General features: G+C 42.0%; 1 protein-coding gene across 2 annotated transcripts in view; it reads right to left on the bottom strand.

Annotated features, from left to right (window-relative positions):
- Positions 1-20,928, bottom strand: part of SOBP (sine oculis binding protein homolog) — a 113,404-nt gene that overhangs the window by 34,282 nt on the left and 58,194 nt on the right. Inside the window, exon 5 of one of the 2 annotated variants that reach the window (XM_071548853.1) lies at positions 16,334-16,429. The exons of the other annotated variant lie outside the window; for it this stretch is intronic. Within the exon in view, the coding sequence (XP_071404954.1) occupies positions 16,334-16,429 (96 nt within the window). The remainder of the gene's footprint in view (positions 1-16,333; positions 16,430-20,928) is intronic. 2 annotated transcript variants of the gene reach the window in all.

Here is a 20,928-nt window from a genome sequence, read left to right as displayed (position 1 = left end):
TTTACCTTGCATTCTTTTATTTCATTATTGTCACAGAACTAAACTGGAGAGGATGAGGGAAAGAGGCAGGACAACAGGGATAAAAATGAGAGAAGGGTTTTACAAATAGAGCATTTGCCTTGCCTCTCTTCCTCTTCTTCTGGTCCTTCCCAGGTCTCACATTTTCTGCTAAGGATCCTGTGGAGCAAGCCCTCAAAGGAAGCCATTCTATCCCTTTGTCCTGCAACAACCACTGTGCACTCTGGAGCACCCTGCCTTGGAAACATCTCTTTTGGCTATTCACAGAGAGCATAGGAAGCTCCTCAAAGCACACAGGACTGCTATGCAAAAGGTAACAAAGCTGGCGCTCTGTTGTCAGTGTAACTGGGATATGGTGACTGGTTGGGCCAGCTGCTTGGAGCTTTGTGCTAACTATGGCTAACCCTCATTCGGCAAATTTTATCCCATCTGACAATTGTGCAGACAAAAGTGGTGAGGTACAGGCAGGAGGAATTCATCATTTCAATTCCACATGAGCTCCAAAAGTGCAATTATACCCATTTTATGAATGGGTAGCAGAGACAAAGAGAGATAAAGTGACTTGTCCAGGGTCACAGGGAATATCTGTAACACAGCCAAGGAGTGAACAACCACTTCATTAAGGACTTGTCTAATACTGCACATCGGGGCAATCTTCCTTACACGAAACTCAGGGCTTGCATTCAGAGATTCATTTAGTTTGGTCATACTGAGAAATCAAGTTGTAAGCAGTTTCAGGTAACTAACGGGTTTTTAGGTGGTAAAAATCCCATGTAGTAACATCTAGGCCTTATAACTTTTAGGGAAGGGAACTTTGTACTGTTATCAGTGCTTAGAATCCAAAGACTACAGGAACTTTGAAAACAAGTGGGGGCATAAAAAAAAGTTGCATGATTTATCACGGAGCTGAGAAAGAAGATAGTTAAACTAAAAGAAAGGAAAGACAGTAATCAAGGGAGAGAGATATTCAGAAGGAGAAGAGAGACCTAAGGATAAAATTTCAAGGAGCAGAAAACCAAAAACAAAGGTCAAAAATAATTTAAAATGGAAAAGTAGCAGATATGTGAAAACAGTTCCGCTGAGAGGGACAATCCCTGCCTCAGTGCAGCTTTCAACAGAAACATACCATTTCACATGAACCTTGGACAGAGGAGCCTGTTTGTGCCGGGGACAGTCACAAGAGGAGCAGCCCAGGAGACAGACTCCCAGTGCAAGTGTACCAAGGCAGGTGAGAGGCAGCAGCATTGCTCCCCAGTGAGCTCCACTTGCTCCCTTCTCATCATCTACGGCAAGTGTAACATTAGCATTAGTTGTTTCAATAACATTTTAAACCTCTCTACCCTCCTTTTCAACTTATAGATTCAAATCCCTGGACATTCACAGGCAATTATTTTCTAATGATGCTAGAAGAAAAGCTTCCAGTCCTGCAGCTTCAAAAAATCTTGCCCAGCCATGCTCTGTGGCTGACCTTTTTCAAGACCTAAATATATATGAGATACCTAAATAAGATAATTGGCCAAGTACAATGCTGGTGTGAGCTGGAGACCTTACACCAGAGGTGACACAGGCCCCTTCTAAGCAGGAGAGAAACTGCAGGAACTCCATCCTTGCTGGTTTGCCCCCTGCATTCAAAAGCTTCTCTGATGCTCGCTCATCTCCTGATTTTGTGTGATTTTATTCATGTGTATCCCAGTGTTATGTTTCCAAGTGGGTGTACTTAGCTGTACAAACTGTGCCAAGTGAGCTTACCAGAATGGCAATGTTGTGCAGGAGACAGTACTTTTGCAAGGGCAGCCCCAAATTCCTATTTTCCACTGTTGCATGAGAACAGCCTATCATGCCATAAAAGATATAAATGTTTTGTGGCCTTGCAGATAAGCTAGACAGCCAATCCATCATCATGACTCTGCATCACCACCACAGTGAAGGGATAAGGAGCAAAAGCTGATGGCTTCTGCACAACAAACAAACAAGCAGAGAGACAGTGTTTGCTCATTTCAATGTGCAAAGCTGACTTGTTTAAATATGAATATGTTGCTTATATACAAATTTTAGTGACAGCACCCAGTGGCATCTATCACTGTTTGCACTTCTGCTAAAAATAGTAGTGCCATCTTCGGATTCATTTAGATGCCATATCTGCAGGTAGTTTTCATTCCTTCCACTTCATCTCTACCTGTTACCGTCTCCTCCACCCTCCAGGGGATGTCGTGCTCAGGAAGATACTAACCACACAAGGTTCATGTGGCGTTGCAAACAACTGAAATCACTTCCCTGTCCTCACCAAAAGGCTGTGCCATTTTCTCTCTTCTCTTGCTTTTTCTCTATCTTGCTTACAGGTGAGGGGTGCCAGCTACAGCTTCAAAATGCCCCCAACGCCTTCACCGAAGAGTGAGGTTGACTAAAAGACAGCACACGTTATGGACACTGCAGAATGGCTTCTCTCAGACCAGCTTGTGAAAATCACTGCTTCTCCATTTAAAGAGAAAGTGACAGATATTCTCTTCCCCCTGTGCCAGCCTACATCATGTTACACATGTGCTTTAGAATCAAAGCACTGTCTGGAGGAGCTAACAGAACTTTTCCATTTCTAGGTTTTCACTGCATATATATTCAGATGAAGCATCTTTCTTAAACTCAGGGTAATCTGCCTTGAGTCAGGCACCTCCCAGAGCTCACTTGGGTGCTGTGTTTACAGATATGAAAATATGTAAATCCCACCCAGGAAACAAGCAGTAATGAGAAAACATACAATATGAAATCTGAACATTTCTAATTTCCTCCAAGAGCCACAATCCAGGTGCTATTCAAATCCCTCTTCTAAGACCCTACATGGAGTTCCTGAAGGATCAACAAGGTCCAGGATAATTTTTATTTGTCCTCCCTGCAGTTTTCGAACCCTGAGACCACTGACATTCCGATGCCCACAGTAGCTCATCCCTCTGGCATGATTATCTGCATTCATCTCAATGGATTTTGATGCAGGACCAGGACTCTGCACACCAAGCATGTGGTACCTCCACAACACTCGTGTTGTGTTGGTGCACCATGGTATCAATGTGCTGTCACTCTGCCACTCAAAAAGTGACTCTGCAAATAAAAGGTGTATTCCCCATGCCATACATGATTGTGCTAGCTCAGCATTCAGGAAGTTACAGCCAGCTGAGACCATGAACTGCAGCACCCATTAGACTGCAAACCTTCAAAAAGGTGTACAAGTGCACGAGTGGCAATCCTCAATATTTTACGTCTGAGCTATTTTCTCCGCTGTGTTAATCAGATTTGCTTTCAGCAGGTTTTTCTAACAGTACAGCAGGGAAATTGGGCCAAACTCATCTACATGAGTTGGAGGCAAAGAGTGGTGTGATTATAGTAAATTCTACAGAGGCAAGCATGGCCTCCTATCCAAGTACACAAGGAAGTTACTGCAGCATCCCCAAGCAGGTTGCTGTGATCCTCTCAGCCCCCATCTCAGCTCCTAGTTCAGGGATACTACCCGGACACGTCTCACTAAGGTGGCTTTGGAAAGAAAAGCCACCACACAGAAGTCACTGCAGCTGTGTGGTGACTTAAGACAGCTGAGATGTCAGCTAGGTCCCCACAGAGGGATTTTGATAACCAGTGTGGACAAATATCTCCATTTATGCAGGGAAGTACATCAGCAGCCAGGCCCTCTGGTTATTTCCCTTCACTGATCTCAGTGATCTCAAACTAATCTTATTTGAACTTTGGACAGCTTGCACTCATCTGGTCCTTGGCCATGCCTTGCTGCTGGAGGGAATTTCAGCCCTAGTTTGTGCTGGAGGAGAAAGGGACCTAAAGCTGGACTGCTGGACTGCGTAAGCACATCAGCTGAACCTCTCATTAAATGACTGCAAAGTGGTGACTAAGAAAAATGACAGCACAGTGGCAATTGCCAGAGCCCTGTGGCAATACACAGAGCATACCCACTAGGGACAACAGCACTTGCTCAACACAGCCTGCAACCTTTAGGAAAGGAAGAAATAGGATACGCATAAGATAAAACTGAACACGTTTTCCAGGCCTTGCGCAAGCCCTGTGCCTGTAAGGTATGCGTGCCCCTGCCGAGGACCCCATTCCTTCCTGGGCACATGCTCTGGGAGGGGTCCTGCATGATGCAGGTGCATGCACACCCGAGAGTCTCGCCTGCACGCTTTCCTCATGGCATTCCATGCTTCCAGTTTAAACAAGAGACTGAATCCTCCAGGACCTGGTGATTTTACATGAAATACTGTCCCAGGGATTTATTAATACAAAGGGAAAATGAACTGATAACAGAAGCATTTACCTTTTCTATCTCTGGAGTCAATCTCGTCGCTCTTTAATATTTTAGTTTCCAGCATCCTTCAGCACTTATGAGTCGGTAACATGATACACCAGCACAATGTACTAGCACTATCTTTGGGCATTACATAAATCTATGTTTGGGACAGGTTCTTATCTACTTTGAGACTCCCTTGAACCACTCTGGCAGCTGAAAGGGGCCATCTGAGTACATTATATGCACACCGACTTTTGAGAATTCTTTCTATTGCCAGAGTGATGTAAAGACCTTCCCAGCCTGAGCCAGAATCTGGTCCTTTGCTTAACATGTTTAACAAATGAAGTTGCTGTTTGAATCCCAAAGACAGAGAGAGGGAGTCACTAACCAAGTGAACATTAAGCACTTCTTCTCTTGGGAGTCAGGAATCCACATTGTTAGAAAGTGCAAACATATTGGCATGTGTTATCTTTGTAACCACAAAAAACTCTCAGAAAGTGACTATTTCCCATCTTGACTAAGAAGACATTAATTTCAGTGGCATGTGCAGTTCATTTGGGACAGGCCACAGGTGGTCAATTATTCCTCTGCCTGTCTGGAAGAAGTATGCTTATTCCCCATAATAAAAAGTATTAGTACAATACAGAGTTTATAGCTCAGTTAGGAAAGTGACATGCAAAGAGTTACAGCTTCTTGCAGAGAATACAGGTAGAAATGAATTTTTGCAACTGAGTGAAATACTACCTTCCTCTCTATCAAATATACAGAAACTACACAGCTAAAGAGACAACTGACAGGTATTTTAGGACCAATATTTAACTAGCCTGTACAATTGAATATTGTATGGTATATTAAAGATCTAGACTATAACTATGTTCCTTTCTATGTTTAAAACAATTTTAACTGATCATTCAGTCACTGATCAAAAAATAAAAATTTGGTCCCAAGCATAAACAAAGCTGTGCATTGAGCAGAATTTGAGAACATTGTGCACATGCACACTTTGATCACTTTGTAGGATCCACATGCACTGCTCTGCTTGCTTCAGTTACTATCCATTGCCTGGGCAATCAAATTGTTTTTAAATACCTATAAATAAATCTTGGCATCTGTTTTCTTCTATTGTGTCAAATAATAATTCATAATAAATTAACTTCTCTGCATATAGCAATGGTGCTGTTGTTCACTATTTGAAATATAACACAACATTAAATAAGAAATAACATTTTGCACTTCTAACATTTTAATCTTGAACTCAAATTGTATTCAAAGGCAATTAAATAACAGCATCCTTATTTCCAAACTGGAGACCAAACATCTAAATTAGGAGATACCTAACTTCAAGGATACAAGCAGTATGCTTGAATCGTATTGTTCTACCTGCAAACTTAAAGTTAGACACACGCAGGAATGTGCAGTTCAGCCAAGGACTGTGGTACTGAAAATGTAGGTGTCATATGGACGGTATTTTTCTAGTAAATTAACAGATATAGGCACATCTCAGGGTGCTTTAACCAATCCTAAATCAACACCTAACTATTTTGAGTAAACCACAATCAGAAATGCTTGCCTTCCTCTGTTAACGACAGGATCTACAGAGAGGGTCCAGCCGAAATGCCAAATACTGAGAAGCTATAGCTAGGCATGTGAGCTGAACTGTGTCCTAAACCAAAGTGTACTGCAGAACTGGGAAGAAATGTGGCACTGGTGAAAACCAGAATGAAATGTGGACATAGTTGAAGATCAGAATGAAACACCTTACTGTGAATGCAACTAAGAACAACATCAGATCACCCAAATCCCACAGGATTATCCTGGTATCCTGAGGGATATCAAGCACAAGGAGACATGGATGATTTTTCTAAAAGGGAAGTCACCTTCGGCACAATGAAAACTACATTCAAATTGCTAGTGCTAGATTGGTGAAAGGTGTAGAGCATGGGAATATTTCAGATGTCTCTGAGCAAAAAGCCGTGCTCAAGATGTTGCTCTGGATTGATCTGCATGTACACCCACCTGAAAGACCCCAGTCTGAAAATGAAAGCAGGAACCAGAAAACCTCATGAAGAGAAACAGACAATTCTTCCCAGGGTGAGAGACGACAGCACATTGAAATCACATTGTGCAATACAACATTTATAAAAATGTTAATAGATATCAACCCCCATTTGACTTATGGAGGAGCCATCAAAAGCTCACTTCCATGGAGCATTCTTGGACCCTTTGGTTGACTAAATCACTAACTTGGAATCTGTCAGGCCTCATAACGCAGATTAAGAGTCTCTCCTTGGTTTCATTTGTTATCCATTAATAAGAGACCATTGCTGACTGTTTCCTCTCACACAACCAAAGCCTTTCTGCCATTACATAGTAAATTTTGTTCTTTCTCGCGTTTGAAAAAGATCTCAATGCAACAGCAACACGGCTTAGTTGCTATGCAAAGACTTAGACCCGCTGCATAAGGATCAGTTCCAGAGTTTGGTTTGATTTGAGCCAAGCCAGGCAAATTACACCTGGATGTGAGCTGATGAGATTTTCCTGCTTACCTGTTTCTCTCGTCTACAGGTGAAGTGTGTGCTCAGAACAGAATGACCCCAGGATCCTCACAGTCCTGTACAATCCCAATGCACATTTTACTGCCTTCAGCTCAGTGCCTGGTACAGTTAAAATACTGAGTACCAACAGGCAGATTTATTATGAATGCTGGTAGCGATCTTTTTTCTCTCTCATTGACTAGATCTGACTAAAAAAGTTAATGGTAATTGCTCTCATCTTCATTTAGCAATGAGAGAGAGAGAGAAATGGGAGCAATTTGCAGATCCGAGAACAGGTCATTACAGGTGTGTTATATTAGTGTATTCATGAGCCCCCTGGGATAGCCATGCTGTGATATCCAATAACTTTCTTAATGTGTAATTACACACCATTGGACTATAATTGATTAATTGAAAAGAGAATGTAGGCAGATGCTAGGCCAAGGCTGATGCTGCTTGTTAAATGAATATGTCCTTGCTTCTCTTTAATAAGTTAAGTGAAGTACTCAAGAGCAATTAAGTGAGAACTGAAATTCATTAGATTTTAAGTAATTATTGGTATTAACTTTTATAATAAAATGCAGGATTTATATTTTGGGGTTTTTTCCCTTCCCAAGGGCAATATAATACATGTCACTCCTGAGATGTAAAAAAGTGTCTGCTACAGACAGTGAGTGAGCAGTGAGATATGTGCCCCTGGCATTGAGATCCTCTTTGGTATGCCTTCAGATAACTGAGTGGCACTAATTTGCCTTCTTGGGATGTCAGTCCTGAAACTCCTGCATAGTCCTAGGGACTCCCAGTGATGGAATCACACACTCAATATCCCAGAGCACCTCCAAACCTCCCTGCAGTCCAGCTGAATGGTGGCCAAGCTTTTCTCAACCCTCCTTCCCAAGGGCTGGATCTTAACTATGAGAAGTAGAAAGGCCGCAGGCTCCTGATTTTCAAAAACCCACTCTCTTACGGCTGCATGTTGGCTGTACAAGGGGTCAAAACCTTCAAACCCTTCTCCTGTTCAATGGGGAGGACAATGTATGTAGCAATATAAGGCATGAGCCAACTGCACTGTTACAGAAAATCACACTGGATCATGAAGTCATCTTTTCAGACCTGACAAAACCCTTTCCAATTAACACCTTGCATGACTGAGAGCCAGGGTCAAAGGTGCAAAAGGGCCTGAACTCCAGTGGATCAAAGCCATTTGTATGGCCTGACCCTGTGCTGCAGGTACAGTGGTGATGAGATGTGGTGCAAGGGATGGCTCCCTCCCAGGTGGCAGTCAGGGTGTCTCATAAGCCCTACTGAGTCATCTGCATCTCCTGCACAGACCTCAGAAAGAAAGTATTTATAACTTTGGATGATGACTTTGGAAATTTTATTTTGAATTTATATGGAAGGAAATCCGATGAATTTTATTTCACCACACATCACTTCCTTAGGAACAAGACATATCTTTATTCTTTAACATTCTATAAAAACTGTCTGAATTTTATTTAAATTGGTTATGAATGCCAGTTTCATAAAGCAAAACCATGATTCACAATTGGTCTTCTTTCCAAGAGATACAAACCTCCTTTCTCTAGTTTTTTTTGTCTTTTAGAGTTATAGAGGTTTGAGTGGGGAGATGGCTTGACTGACAATATTTTCCAGGCTATTTACCTTTACAATTTATTGAAATCATTATTAATAAATAGCCTGCTAAAAAATGCATTTTTATCTAACAGTTTCTTAACTTTCAACATGTTTAAATTTGCAGTCAATAAAAAAATTGTGGCAGGGTTTTTAATATTGGAAAAAAACCCCAATTTTTCAATGAGAACATGTTAAATATGAAAATTATAACTTCAGTAAATACATCAAGCAGGGAAAGCAGAGAGTAAAAATAGAATAATACAACACGGCATTGCAGTGAGGAGAAATTAAGGTTGGAGAAATTATTCAGAGGTCATCAGTAATTGCAGATTTATTAATGAAAATTTTAATGCTTGTTCTGGGAAGGAAGATGACAGATTCAGAGCTGTAATGGGATTTTAATTATTTTCATTTTTAACAAATGCATTCTGCTTCTCTTTCAAAACAATAATAATGTTGATGTTAAAAATAAAAAACTTGCCTCCTTCTGAGGAAAGGCAGTCTTGTGCTCACAAAAGGTCAGGTGCCACATCCTAAAATAATGCTCCTGTGTTGGTATGAAAGAAAATGCTAGATTAGAGGCATTGGGCAAAGTTGCTTGCTATTTGTAGCTGGCTGCAGTGGGATATGGGGATATGACTCGCTCTTGGCTCCAGGGAACCAAACACCCACTGTCTGCAGCCATGATTTTCCCCTAATCTGTCCCATTCCCCTTGCCCATCTTCCCATGCTGCCCTCTCCTCTCACTGTCACACCTGTTATTCCATCTCTTGAGGTCCCTGAATCATCTTCCTTAACGTGGTACATTGGACCAAAAAGGTGGGGATTACGTAGAGCTACTGGTGGGACCAGCCTGCCTTGTGCAGGAAGCTGCATACCAGGCCATGGGGGAGCTTTGTTCCTTTTATTCCCTTCCTTCCCTTCCTTGTTCCTGCTCTCCATGCTCCTGTGCATTTTTTACCTTCTGCTTTATGTGTTGCTGGGAACTGGCAGACTTACCCTCCTTGCTGCTCTCAAGGGTGAATGGCGCTCCCCTGCCCACCTCTGCAGGAGGCGTGGGGAATCCCTCACCCTCCTTAATGCTATGGGTCATGGTCACTTGCTAATCCCAAGGATAAAAGGAGTGAGGTCTGGGTCTTACTTCCAGCAGAGCTGCTATCTCAGACTTGCTATGACAGGGTTTTGTTTTCTACTAATTCCTGGAACTGGTCTCTGATCGCAGCCTTTAGCTTAGATATTATTAATAACGATCATGTTTTGTACACTTCAAATTAGCTGTTAGCTGGGCTACTGCAATTTTTGGTCAGCAAGGAGAAGATACCTCAAAGCAGTCATTCATTTTTTTTGTCTACAGAACACAGGGTGTCAGTCGGAGCCCACCTAAAGTTAACAGGAGGGATCCTATTGATTGCACTGGGCTTTCGATCAGGGGTTGTGGAGTCCTAAACATGACGTAAGTCAAGAAAAAACAGCATATTAGTTTAGCAGCATGGTGGTGCAGGATGGGGGAAAGAGAACAGAAGGCCTGAAGGACCAAGGAAATCTCTCAAGACTCCCAAGAAAGCCTCCTGCAGCCCCAGGAACAGGATCCAAATCTCCCAGGTCCAGCCCATGCTGCTGTAACATGAGAGATGGGCTTCACTTCCACCATGAGATAGAAAAACACACCATTAAAAAGCAGGGCAAGGAGGACACGGCCTGTGTGCCAGGCAAGACAGTGGCTGCATTTGTTCTACGCTAGTAACTAGAACTGTGCAGACAGGCATAGAGCCTGCCACTTCCTGTGGAGAGCATACCATGGGGCAGCTGGCAGGCTGCAGCCCTGTGTTTGGTCCTGTTTTACCCCAGTGAGATGTTGATCAGGGCACAGATGCCAAGGAAGCCAGTGCCCCATGGGTGCCTAACTGCACTGGCAGGCAGCAGGCAGAAAGGGTCAGCTGGAGACAGGTGTAAGGGCTTCCCTCTTCCCACAGGGCTGCAAATTTGCCTGTGGGCTGAGCACTGCAATTTTCAGTGCATTCACTGAAACCTGTGGACTTCAACAATCTTTAGGAATATGCTATGTGAACACCACACAGCCCTTCGTTCAGCCTGGCAGCAATTAAGGACAAAAAAACCCTTTGGAATAATTTTGCCTGGTTTGTTGCCCTCACTTGAAATGAAACAGAAAGCAAGTTTTTAGTGGGGTTTTGGGAAGGTTCTTTTTAAAATATTCTGCTACAGCTCACGGACAATTTAGTTTTTGAAAATGAAACATTACAGGCGATTAGTCTATCATATGACCTACGGATCACTGTTATTTCAGTCACAAGAAAGGTCGAATTTCATGTGGCCAAGTTTACTGAGGTTTTAAGAACATCAGTATCAATTCACTGCCACAATTGCTTTTCTCCATATTTTTGTTCCAGGGCCATAACCGCCCTTCTGACAGCTCTCTGTGCCTAATCCAAAGTCCCTGAAACCAACAGCAGCCTCTCCAATGGCTGTTACGGGTTTTGCACAGTCATCTGCTTGAATCACTGCGTATGCTACAGTGCAACTGACTGTGGCAGCAAACTGGGCAAGGAACAGAAGAAATCATCAGAAAAACACCAAAAAATACCACCAGCAGTGAGATGCAGCAAACAGTGAGTGATGCTGTCACAGCACTGAGCATGGCCGTGGAAGTCTCAGACTCTCATCAGGCTTGGTAACTCTATGATCTGGAACTCTGCAAGGTATCAGAGGCCTCTTTCCCCTTCACCTCCTGCCATTCTGAGGTCCAAAATTGCCTTCTGATCACAAGATTGGTATCTAAAAGGCTAGGTGTGGCCCTGGATCCCTCAATGCTGCTGGGTGATGCTTCCACTCCAGCTTTCTGGCAAAACCCCTGGACATGCCCAAGTCAGGGCCAGGACAAAGGAAGTGCTCTCCTCCCTCTGTCACTTTGCACCTAACAGGGTGAAGGAAGAGCAAGGGAGAGCACAAGGGCAAGTGCTTTTGCTTTTTCTCTCCACTCTTCTAAGAATAAGGAGACAGCACAGGAGACAAAAAGGATGAAAAGGCAAGAGAGGGGATGAGCAAAGCTATCTCTCCCTAATTCTGTCCTCCTCTGAGGCACGGTGATTACAAATGGTCTGAGAGCTCTTTTATTGCTGAAGCACTAACAGGGAGGGGGTTTGACACAGGCACAGGAAGCAGGTCAGGTACCTTAGAAAAAAGAACTCAAGCCTCACTTTCTGAAACCAAAAATCTCATGGCCTTCAAAGGATACTGATACGCCTATTTATATTTAACTTGACTACAACTGCAAGACCTATCAGCATCATCCAATGACAAATATTCTCAGAACTTCTAGTATCAGTCTAGTAGGTATGAAATCTTTCCCACATTCTAGTACTATAATTCTGAAGTTAACCTGCCTGCATCCTTCCTGCCTTGTCTGGATGCCCACACGTGTCATTCTTTCTGATGCTGCTTCTAGTGCTGGAACAGCAAAGCAGAGGAATATGACTTAAAGAAAAGCATTAGATGTAGCTCTGGCTCATCTCGGCTTTGCTCATAGGAGAACGTTTTGCATTTCATGTTCAGTTGTAGATATGTTTTCAGAGCTTTCTCTGCCTCTTTTTGTCAGTAATTAAAGATAACCTGCCACAGGTGAGTTTGCGTTAATCCAATAGCAAGCCTGTTTTATTTTGTGTCTCTTACATAATAGTTGCCAAGCACCAGGACTAACTTATAATTCACTGCACTCACAAATGTATACTTTCAGAGTAGAACTACTAGGAGCAGACTTTTTCATTTCAAATAGGAAAAGATCATGATTTTACTGCAGGAAAACTATGGATCACCACTGAGTGTGGGACTGGAAGAGAATTTCTTTGCAGGGTGTTTATGTTTTGTTTGGATATTTGTTTGCTTTACATATAATCCCATAGTGGTGGGTGGTACTCACATCATCTTCATAAACAAATGATCTGGAAAGCAACCTGGTGTTTAATTTCCTTAACCCATCAAACCCTCCTTACCTCATACAGCAGCATGACAATCTGAAACCTCGACTCAATATTCTGAGTAACTGGGGGAGGAAGGATGAATTGTTGGTTTTTCTTTTCCACTTTTGTTAAAAGGCAACCAAGCATGACTCTTCCTACCCTGACTAACCTGGCTAGGTGCCAAATGGATTTTTTCTTTCTCTAGGCAATGGCTCAGGAATTTTATCCAGCTAGAGCTGGGGCTGTGGCCTTCTCTCTGGCCTTTTCACTCCAGCCTTCCCTTTCCCCACAGTTAATCCCATCTTTCTCCCCACATCCACAATTAGCTGGACTGTACTGTTCCTTGACAATCAGCTTACAAGGGAGACTGAATTCTGCCTTTTCCTTCTGGAAACAAAGAGATGTGCCTGAAAGAAAAGCTTCCAGACACTCATGGAATAAGAAATTCAAATTCTGAGGCAGTGTCTATGGGAGAAGAATGAATGGCTGGCCAAGACAGTGTGCTGACCTGACTCTTTAAAAATAGATTTTTTTTAATTTAGTTCTCATTACTTATCATGGGTAGTTAAACTTAAGAAAACATGATTCTTAAAAATATCAAAAAATTCAAAAGAAAAATTTGATGTGCTCATTGCTTAGAGCATCCTAACCACTTCAGTTTTTGTGCCATACAACAAATGTCAGGACACAACATATCTGGATTTAGCTTGGAAAATGAACACCCTATCCTAATCCTGTAACTGCACAATGGTTTTCTACACCAACGAAAATACTTAATTGTCACTGCTTTTCTTACTGAGCAGAACTACTGTAAGCACTTCAGGGGTTTCTTCTGCCTAAATTATACCGTTCTTCCTCCTATTTCCTGTCAATCTTGCTCTCTGTCAGGGAAAAAAATCCCCAAACAACAACAACAGCAACAACAACAGCAAAACAGAAAAAAACACCAAAAAAAACCAAAGCCCCCCCCGAACCCCAACCAAAACCAAACAAATAGAATATCTGAGTCGTACCTCACCACCCAACTTCTCTTCTGAGGAGTAAGCAATGAAGAAAGCATGCCATTTGTAACACTCTGTTACTTTTGTAATACTCATTGTTACTATGCTTTAAAATCTCACCAGGTATTGAGGAGTTAAAACTTGCTCTGTGTGGCTGTGAATGTTAAGATTCAGGCAGTGTAGCCTGGCTCTTTTGGGAGAGCCCAGGCATGCAGACCCAGTAGCAGCGACCCAGCCCCAGGATCCTGCCTGGCAGCACTCTCCCAGCACGAGCATTTCCCAGACAGAGGACCCTGCACTTGCTGAAACAAACCTTGTTGGAAAATGGCAGCTGAACCCTAAAGCAAAGAAAGCACTTTTAAGACAAAGCCTCCAATTTCACCTGACAGCCTATTACACTACTTACTCTCAACTGCACTCAGAAAACTCCAAGGATTTCCTGATTCTCAAAAGCATAAAAAAGTTTCAGTTTCTCTTTCATTTAAAAAATCCCTGCTTTTCACTCAGCCAGCATCTGACTTGTGCTGCTAGATTCTGGGTAAGTTTTCATCATTGGGAAAACACTTTTTTAGATGGTCAGCTGTCCCCGCTCCTTTCTTTCATGTGTTTTTTTCTCCTCTCCCTAGGAATACTGACTAGCCTTTAAGAGAAAGACAGTGTGTTAATGGCCAGTTCTGATGACATTTGCTTTACATTTGAGCATATTTTAATATAGCATTGCTTCCCAAAAAGTAAAAGTATAGAAGGAATAACACCATCTCTCTGTGAAACACATAGCATCTTCAATTAATAACATCAGTTCCCCCACCACCCAAACTTACACTCAACATATTTTCACAGAAAGTCCCTAAAACACATCTTTAAGGATAGCAGAGGTACATATTCATTAGTTATGTACTATTTTTTCCACGTACAAATTGAGTACACATTACATCCCTGCCAATTTTGTTTCCAATAGCATAGGAAAAATAAAACTATAACAAATTACTTTTATTACTTCCTTAAACAAGAACTGAAGCTTGTTCAAAAAAGCACATGAAAGACTAACTTTGATGACTTGAGCTTTTGCCAGGTACAGGGGTGATATAATACAGCAAAAACTTATATGCATATTAATAGAGGAACAAGCAACTGGGCATTAAAAAATGCTTTATTAATAGCACAAAGTAGGTTAATTGGTTCATTGATTGCTTGCCCTAAAAACAAAGCAGATTTTCAATGGAAATAATACATGACATTTTATATCATGTTTTCTTCCAGCTCTAGGTTCGTCAGGCCTGATTTGACCAGCGGCACAGTAATGAAGCATGGCCTTGAAGAAACAGTGTCATGTATTTGGTACAAGAATTATGACTACACCAGGGAATTGCTTTTTCTGTTTGTCTAGTTTTCTCCCATTAGGATGTAATACTGCTTCCCCTGAAACCACCAGGAACTCTGCAGAAGGTTTAAGAGGAACCAAGACTAGGTCTAACAGGTCACATTGTTTTTGGCTAGATACTGGGGACAAACTGACCCTTCTGAGTAACACCTGTGACTCTAAGATGTACTTTTTATACCTAACCAAGGGTTAGCTCAGCACAGGGGACACCATGGGGTAAGAGACCCCATGGGCCACCTAATGCAAGTGTGGCCAAGATACTTGGGACTCTGGCCAGTGCTGGGAGTGGGGATTAGCCACCATTTTTGGGCTGCTGGCCTTCTCTCATCAGCCGACTGAACTTCATCACTGGGTTAGGTCAGCTCATCAGCTTTACTTTTACTGGCTGTGGCACCTGGGACACCAAGATTGGCATTTGTCCCTGCATCCTCTATGGAGGAGGCAGGCACAGGCTTTAATGCAGATGAAACACAGCTTGCTCCTCCACTCCCACCCACCTCTTCTGTAGTTACAATTAGAAAAAAAAAAAAGGTGGTGTTGTTATTTCAAAGTCTAACTTCGTGTCCAGACTCTCCACAAATACTTCCATTTAACCAAATGATACATTTTACTTAAGTACAGACCAGAAGAAAGGTGAATGTAAGGGAGAGATTACCAACTTATCTAAAACTCCCTTTTCGAAAGCCATGCATGAATCTCTTTTAAATGTATTACAATTCAGCCTCTGTTTACTTTAGGCAAACAGAAAAACTCATCATGGAGCACTCATTTTCACAAGCTAATCAAGAACATTAGGTCCCAACAGATTCATTTAATAGAAATATAATAGGCATTCCTGCTTGCTTTTAATCTTGCCTAGCTGCAAATGCTAAAACGAACTGTGAATCAACCCTGCCTTGGAACAGAGATTCTTTCACAGCTGATATCATCTCTCTTATGGCTTGTAAACACTCCAGGCTCCCTGTATGTAAGCTTTCCTGGCTTTCACTCTTTCCCCATAGCAGAGGAAAGGAGTGAAGAGGAGAGGAGTAGAGAGGAAAGGAGTGAAGAGGAGGGGAGAGGATACTCCAGATTGCATGCAGCTATGAAGGGGAGGAATAAGGGCGGACTGCCTGTCAGCAGAACAAAATGCAGCGCTGCCACCCAAAAACAAGGCAAAGCTAAAAGGTGGATGGGAAAGTGAGTTTTGGGGCACTTAGGGCAGTAGGTGGGACTTTTTGTGCATCACCAGCCACTTCCTGTGTGCCTCTCCCTGATTTACCAGTGCAAGACAAGGTAGTATGACAAGGCCATTCATGTGCTGACATCAAATATATGAGATTTTTCAAGCAAATTGAGATCTTAAACTGTTCACGGATAGCAGAACTAGCATTAGAACACTAAACAGGAAAAAAACCCCCCTATCATATTTCATAATGTATGTCATAATGAACAAAAGCCTTTAAAAAAAACGGTTTTCACTGTGCTAAAGTAACAATCTAGACTTGTTGTAAGTATGTTATTCTTACAAGTAGTTCGCAGTTATTCTTGAAGGCAAGTCTTGGAGTTTCCTTAGCATAGTGCTGCTGGGGAAAATTTTCAGCATGTCCATCTTCATCTCTAGCCTGAAGGGAAATATAATGGCCTATTTAGGGACTTACAAATAATGGAAGGAAAAAAATAGCTAAAAGCATAACAGCTCAGATCATTAAAACAGACGGGAATCCCAAAATACAACATTATTAAAAAGTTTCTTTAAATACTCAGTACACCTTTTAGATATGAGAACTTGGGATGCTGTTTTCTTACATAGCTTATGTTGAACATGCAAATTCATTGTGGTGGAATAATTAGAACAACAAAAGACAAACCTGAAATGAAATATTTGAGCTGGAAACTCAGTAACTTAGAGTTTCAATTTACTCCATTGCATTTTCCAGGATTACATTACATAGGTACTCATTTAAACTTTTTGACATGCTTAAGCGATCCTTAGATAATGTATTTGTATTTTCAGTTTAACAGCAAGGCACTCAAAAAAGTTTTCATACTCATAATTTACATGTAATACTATTATAAATAAATGGATTCCCCCTCCATGTTTAAGTGAAGCTTTGAAAGGAGCAATCATCTAGTGAGAACAATGATCCTTCAGTCAAATGCGGTCAAAATATTTAATAACAAAGATGCATTAAAAGTTACTGGTTGTTTGGAACTACGCTGTTAATTAAGAAAGCTGAAGTTTAAATGGAGACATTATCAGAGCCCATTAGCAATCCTGCTTGCATACAGTATTTTTCCCTTCTCATCTAGAGCATTTTCTGCTTTTGAGTTAAAGCAAATGGGAGAAGCAGGTGAAAGGAGGAGTGTCAGCAATACGCTCATTACACTGTTCATTTGAGTGACACTTGCACTCCATTCCGCTCCATCTCATCTGATTCCTGACTGTTCGCTCTCTCCCTCTCACAGCCTCCCTAAATTCACAGCTGAGCTGTCTCCCTCACATATGGCTTGCATATAATTATGCACATTCCATTTTACACTGCATTAAAATGATGAGCTCCTGGCTCCCTGCCAACCTATTTAAATCAGCCTCTGCCCAAAGAAGCCGGGGAGAGGAGGAGGGCAGAGGCGGCATGACCAGATTGGTGGCAAGGGGAGCAAGCAGAGGCAGTGGGGTGAGGAGCAGGTAGTACTGCTCCCCATCCCTCCTGATAGATACCCCATGTGTGTGTCCCCAGGGGGAGCAGGGGGATGCAGGGATGCCCAGGTGCGATGCAGGCACACCTCGATGGCTGCAGCAGTGCTGGCATATTGTTCGCCCCTTGCTCAGCGTGAACTGCCTGTCTTTGTGTGTCACACACCCAGCGCCCAGGCTTTTCAGCGTTGGCATTTATGAAAGATATTTACACCTTGTAGGCTCTGCGACTTGTTTGTCTTCAAACAGGCTTCTGCCTCTCCCCGAGGAGATGGGGTGGGAAAGGGGAGACGTGGGCTAACAGCATTGTTGATTTTTAGGAAAACATTAAGGGTCTACACTTCAACAAAAGCCGCTTGACTCCAGCAGGCTTTGTCTCAGGCCTCTGCTTGTCAGCCATGGGGCGCGAACACAGTTTGCCCAATAGAAAATACCTTATTTAACAGTGCAAAATTTGTCAAAAAGTGTATTTTGAGATGCACCTACTACTGACAATTGTTACAAGAAGCAGGAAGTGGGAGATGAGTTTATTCTCTATGTTTCCTAGCAGCTTACAGGTATATTCTCTCTCTGCCCTCAATAGTTGCAGATTGGAAAACATTCACAATTTTTTTAAAAACCACAAGAAAGAGGCAGAGGATTCCTGAGCACCTGAAATTACTTTTATATTGACAAAGGGTTAAAAGTGTTCTTCTAATTACTAGTTTGAAACTGAAACCTCTCTTACACAATAAATCTACCTCTATGCTGTGCAGAATACAAAGTCCAAATTTGACTGTGTTTAGTAAAAAAAACCCCAAAGTCTCATTTTGAAAATAAATGTTTTCCTTTCCTTTCCTCCATGAAGGAATATGGGTAACGCACTGAAGCTCTTCCAGGTCACGTAGAAAACAACTGGGGGATGAATTACTTAAAAATGTCTTACAGAAACAGATCTGGATGCCAATGGGATGCTCAGTGACAGACAGCCAGGGAGATACTGGTGGAGCACAGGTGTTGTGTAGGGCTCCAAATGCTGTTGATGCTCGCACACCCCCTTTTATCTTGGCACCATGCTAGACATTGTGCATGTGACGGCTGGCACATTGTAACCTGCCAGTGACCCTCTGGAGCATTATCTTGGTGCATGCACACACCTTGTAAAATTAAATGGATATCAGGATGTTTGTAGTGCATGTGTCAAAATATAGAGACAAACCCCAATGACTTTGACCCACTTACCAAAATTGCCAGTTACACAAAGGTTATTCACCCCTGCTGATGGCAACATACCCCCATTCCTACTAATCCAAATCTTTATTTATTTTGGATGTCACTAAAATTTCCTAGTCTCAAAACCTGTTTAGCTACATACTGCTACAATTTACTCAAGCAGCAGAAATACACCTAATTTAGCTAGCTGGCTTCCATTGTAAAAACACCTATTCTGAGCAGCCAGGGGTAATTCTTCAGCTGCTTTACATTAATTCACGACTATCATCTTCCAGTTGTAAATAATTTGCAGAAGAAAACACTTTTACATGATTCATCACTGTTCTAAGTGTATTAAAAAACTGGCTCAGAGTTTATCTCACAATGATAATATTATGATATGCTTGTGCCTACACTGACCCACTCTCAATCGTGACTGCCTCAGTTCCCCAGAATCTCAAGCTCACTTGCAGCAGGCTGGCATCTACAGCTTTGCCATCAGGCTTGGCTGCCATGGAATGCTATCGTTTAAAAGGAAGCAACTCCAAAAAAAACCCAAGCCAAATCTGTGATCACTCTGCTTCTTTAAAACTCTTTAAAACTGCTAAAATCATTATAGAAATGCTCTCATCAAAAAAATGTATGTCCAAACTGCTAGATGTGATTGATTGCATATATGTAATACATGGCACAACTGCTCTCACAGCACATTTTGTTCCAGGACAGAAGAGGCTTCAGCTCATGTTCTGAGGCCTGCAACCACGGTTAGCACTGCTGGTTTTATCAGTGTAAAACTGCTGCAGTTTCACTCTGACAGTGTCTCTTCTGGGATTTACTGAATCTCCTTATTCAATACCCTCTACTGGAAAGCAGCCTCCTTCCTGTCAGCTGCATGGGATCCAAGAGGGAAACCTGCCTGTCGCCAGCCCCTGAGACACTGGGCTCAACACTTGAAAAAAACAGTGGCACACACATCACGTCAGCTATTACAGCCAGAATAGAGCACATTGCCCAAGAGGCAGTGTTGGCATGAGGAAACTGCAGTTGACTTGGTGGAGCTGGTTTGGCTGTAAGGTCAGCCTGATGATGGGTTGCAAGGGGAAATCATGGCCTTTAAGTGCAGGTTAGATATCAGGGAACCCTTCTTAATGACAGGTACAGCAAAGCACAGGAACAGATTGCCTAAGGAGACTGTCAAAGCCCCATCACTAGAGTTTTTTAAGAGCAGATGAGGTAAACATCTGCCAGGAATGACATGCATGGAGTAGCTCCTGATGTGGGGAAGCTGGACAGATGAGAACATCTCCTTTCCTAGATCCCTTTCTTTTTTGCTTTCCACCACTGAGATTTGAAAAAAATGGCAGGAGGGTAAGAAGAACTAATTAAAAAAAAAAAAAGAACGGAAAAAAGGATCAGAAAGGACCTCTGAAAATAGCACAGCATTTGATGTTCAGAGATATGCGTACTCATTAATAGGTGCACGATGACAACTATCTTTGGCTACAGAAATTGTGCTATTTGTTTTTAAGTCAACCAGCCTATATTTGTGAAAGATACCAATAGTTTGGAAACAGACTATATATTCAGTCAAGATTCCTTTTTTAACACAACGGAGGAAGAACAATCTACAGCAGAATTTCCTCTTCTCTAAAGTGCGTGGATATTTTTTCTACTTATTCTCAGAGAAAAATTATCTTGATGAAGACAGAGGATTTCTTCGCTTCAAGTGTAAGTCTTCTTATATAGCTTTAGCCTTGGGAGAGGAATCTGTGCTTACATTTTCGTATTAAGGGCAGGATCTTATGATAGTGTAAGTCCCAAGGCAGCTTGAACCAAATAATTTATTAAGATGGAACTTGTTAATGCAAAGCTTCCACTAAAATGGGACAATGCATATGCAACGAAATCCTACTGCTTAGTCCACAAAACTTTAATGCCACTTAACCAAAAACACCTAAAATCTATTTTCTAGGAGATACAGTCATTTGAGTAATGCAGAGTGACAGAATATTAGCCTCCTTATTCAGGATAAAATTGCCACCTAGTTTCCATGAATGTCCTTTAAAACAGAAGAAACAAGGAACCATTACCCCCAGACACATCAGAGGCAGGCATTAACTGAATGTCTCTGGTAGGACAAAAAATAAGCTGCAAGGAGTTGAATAGCGTTGCTATAGAAGTGCAGATAACTGCGTCAGGCTCCTGTCCCATGGCGATGAACAGAGGAAGTTCACA

The sequence above is a fragment of the Pithys albifrons genome, chromosome 2 (assembly GCF_047495875.1).
Source record: "Pithys albifrons albifrons isolate INPA30051 chromosome 2, PitAlb_v1, whole genome shotgun sequence".
Lineage (NCBI taxonomy): Eukaryota > Metazoa > Chordata > Aves > Passeriformes > Thamnophilidae > Pithys > Pithys albifrons.
The sequence above is the reverse complement of the archived record's forward strand: the minus strand, read 5'-3'. Positions and strand labels throughout refer to the sequence as shown.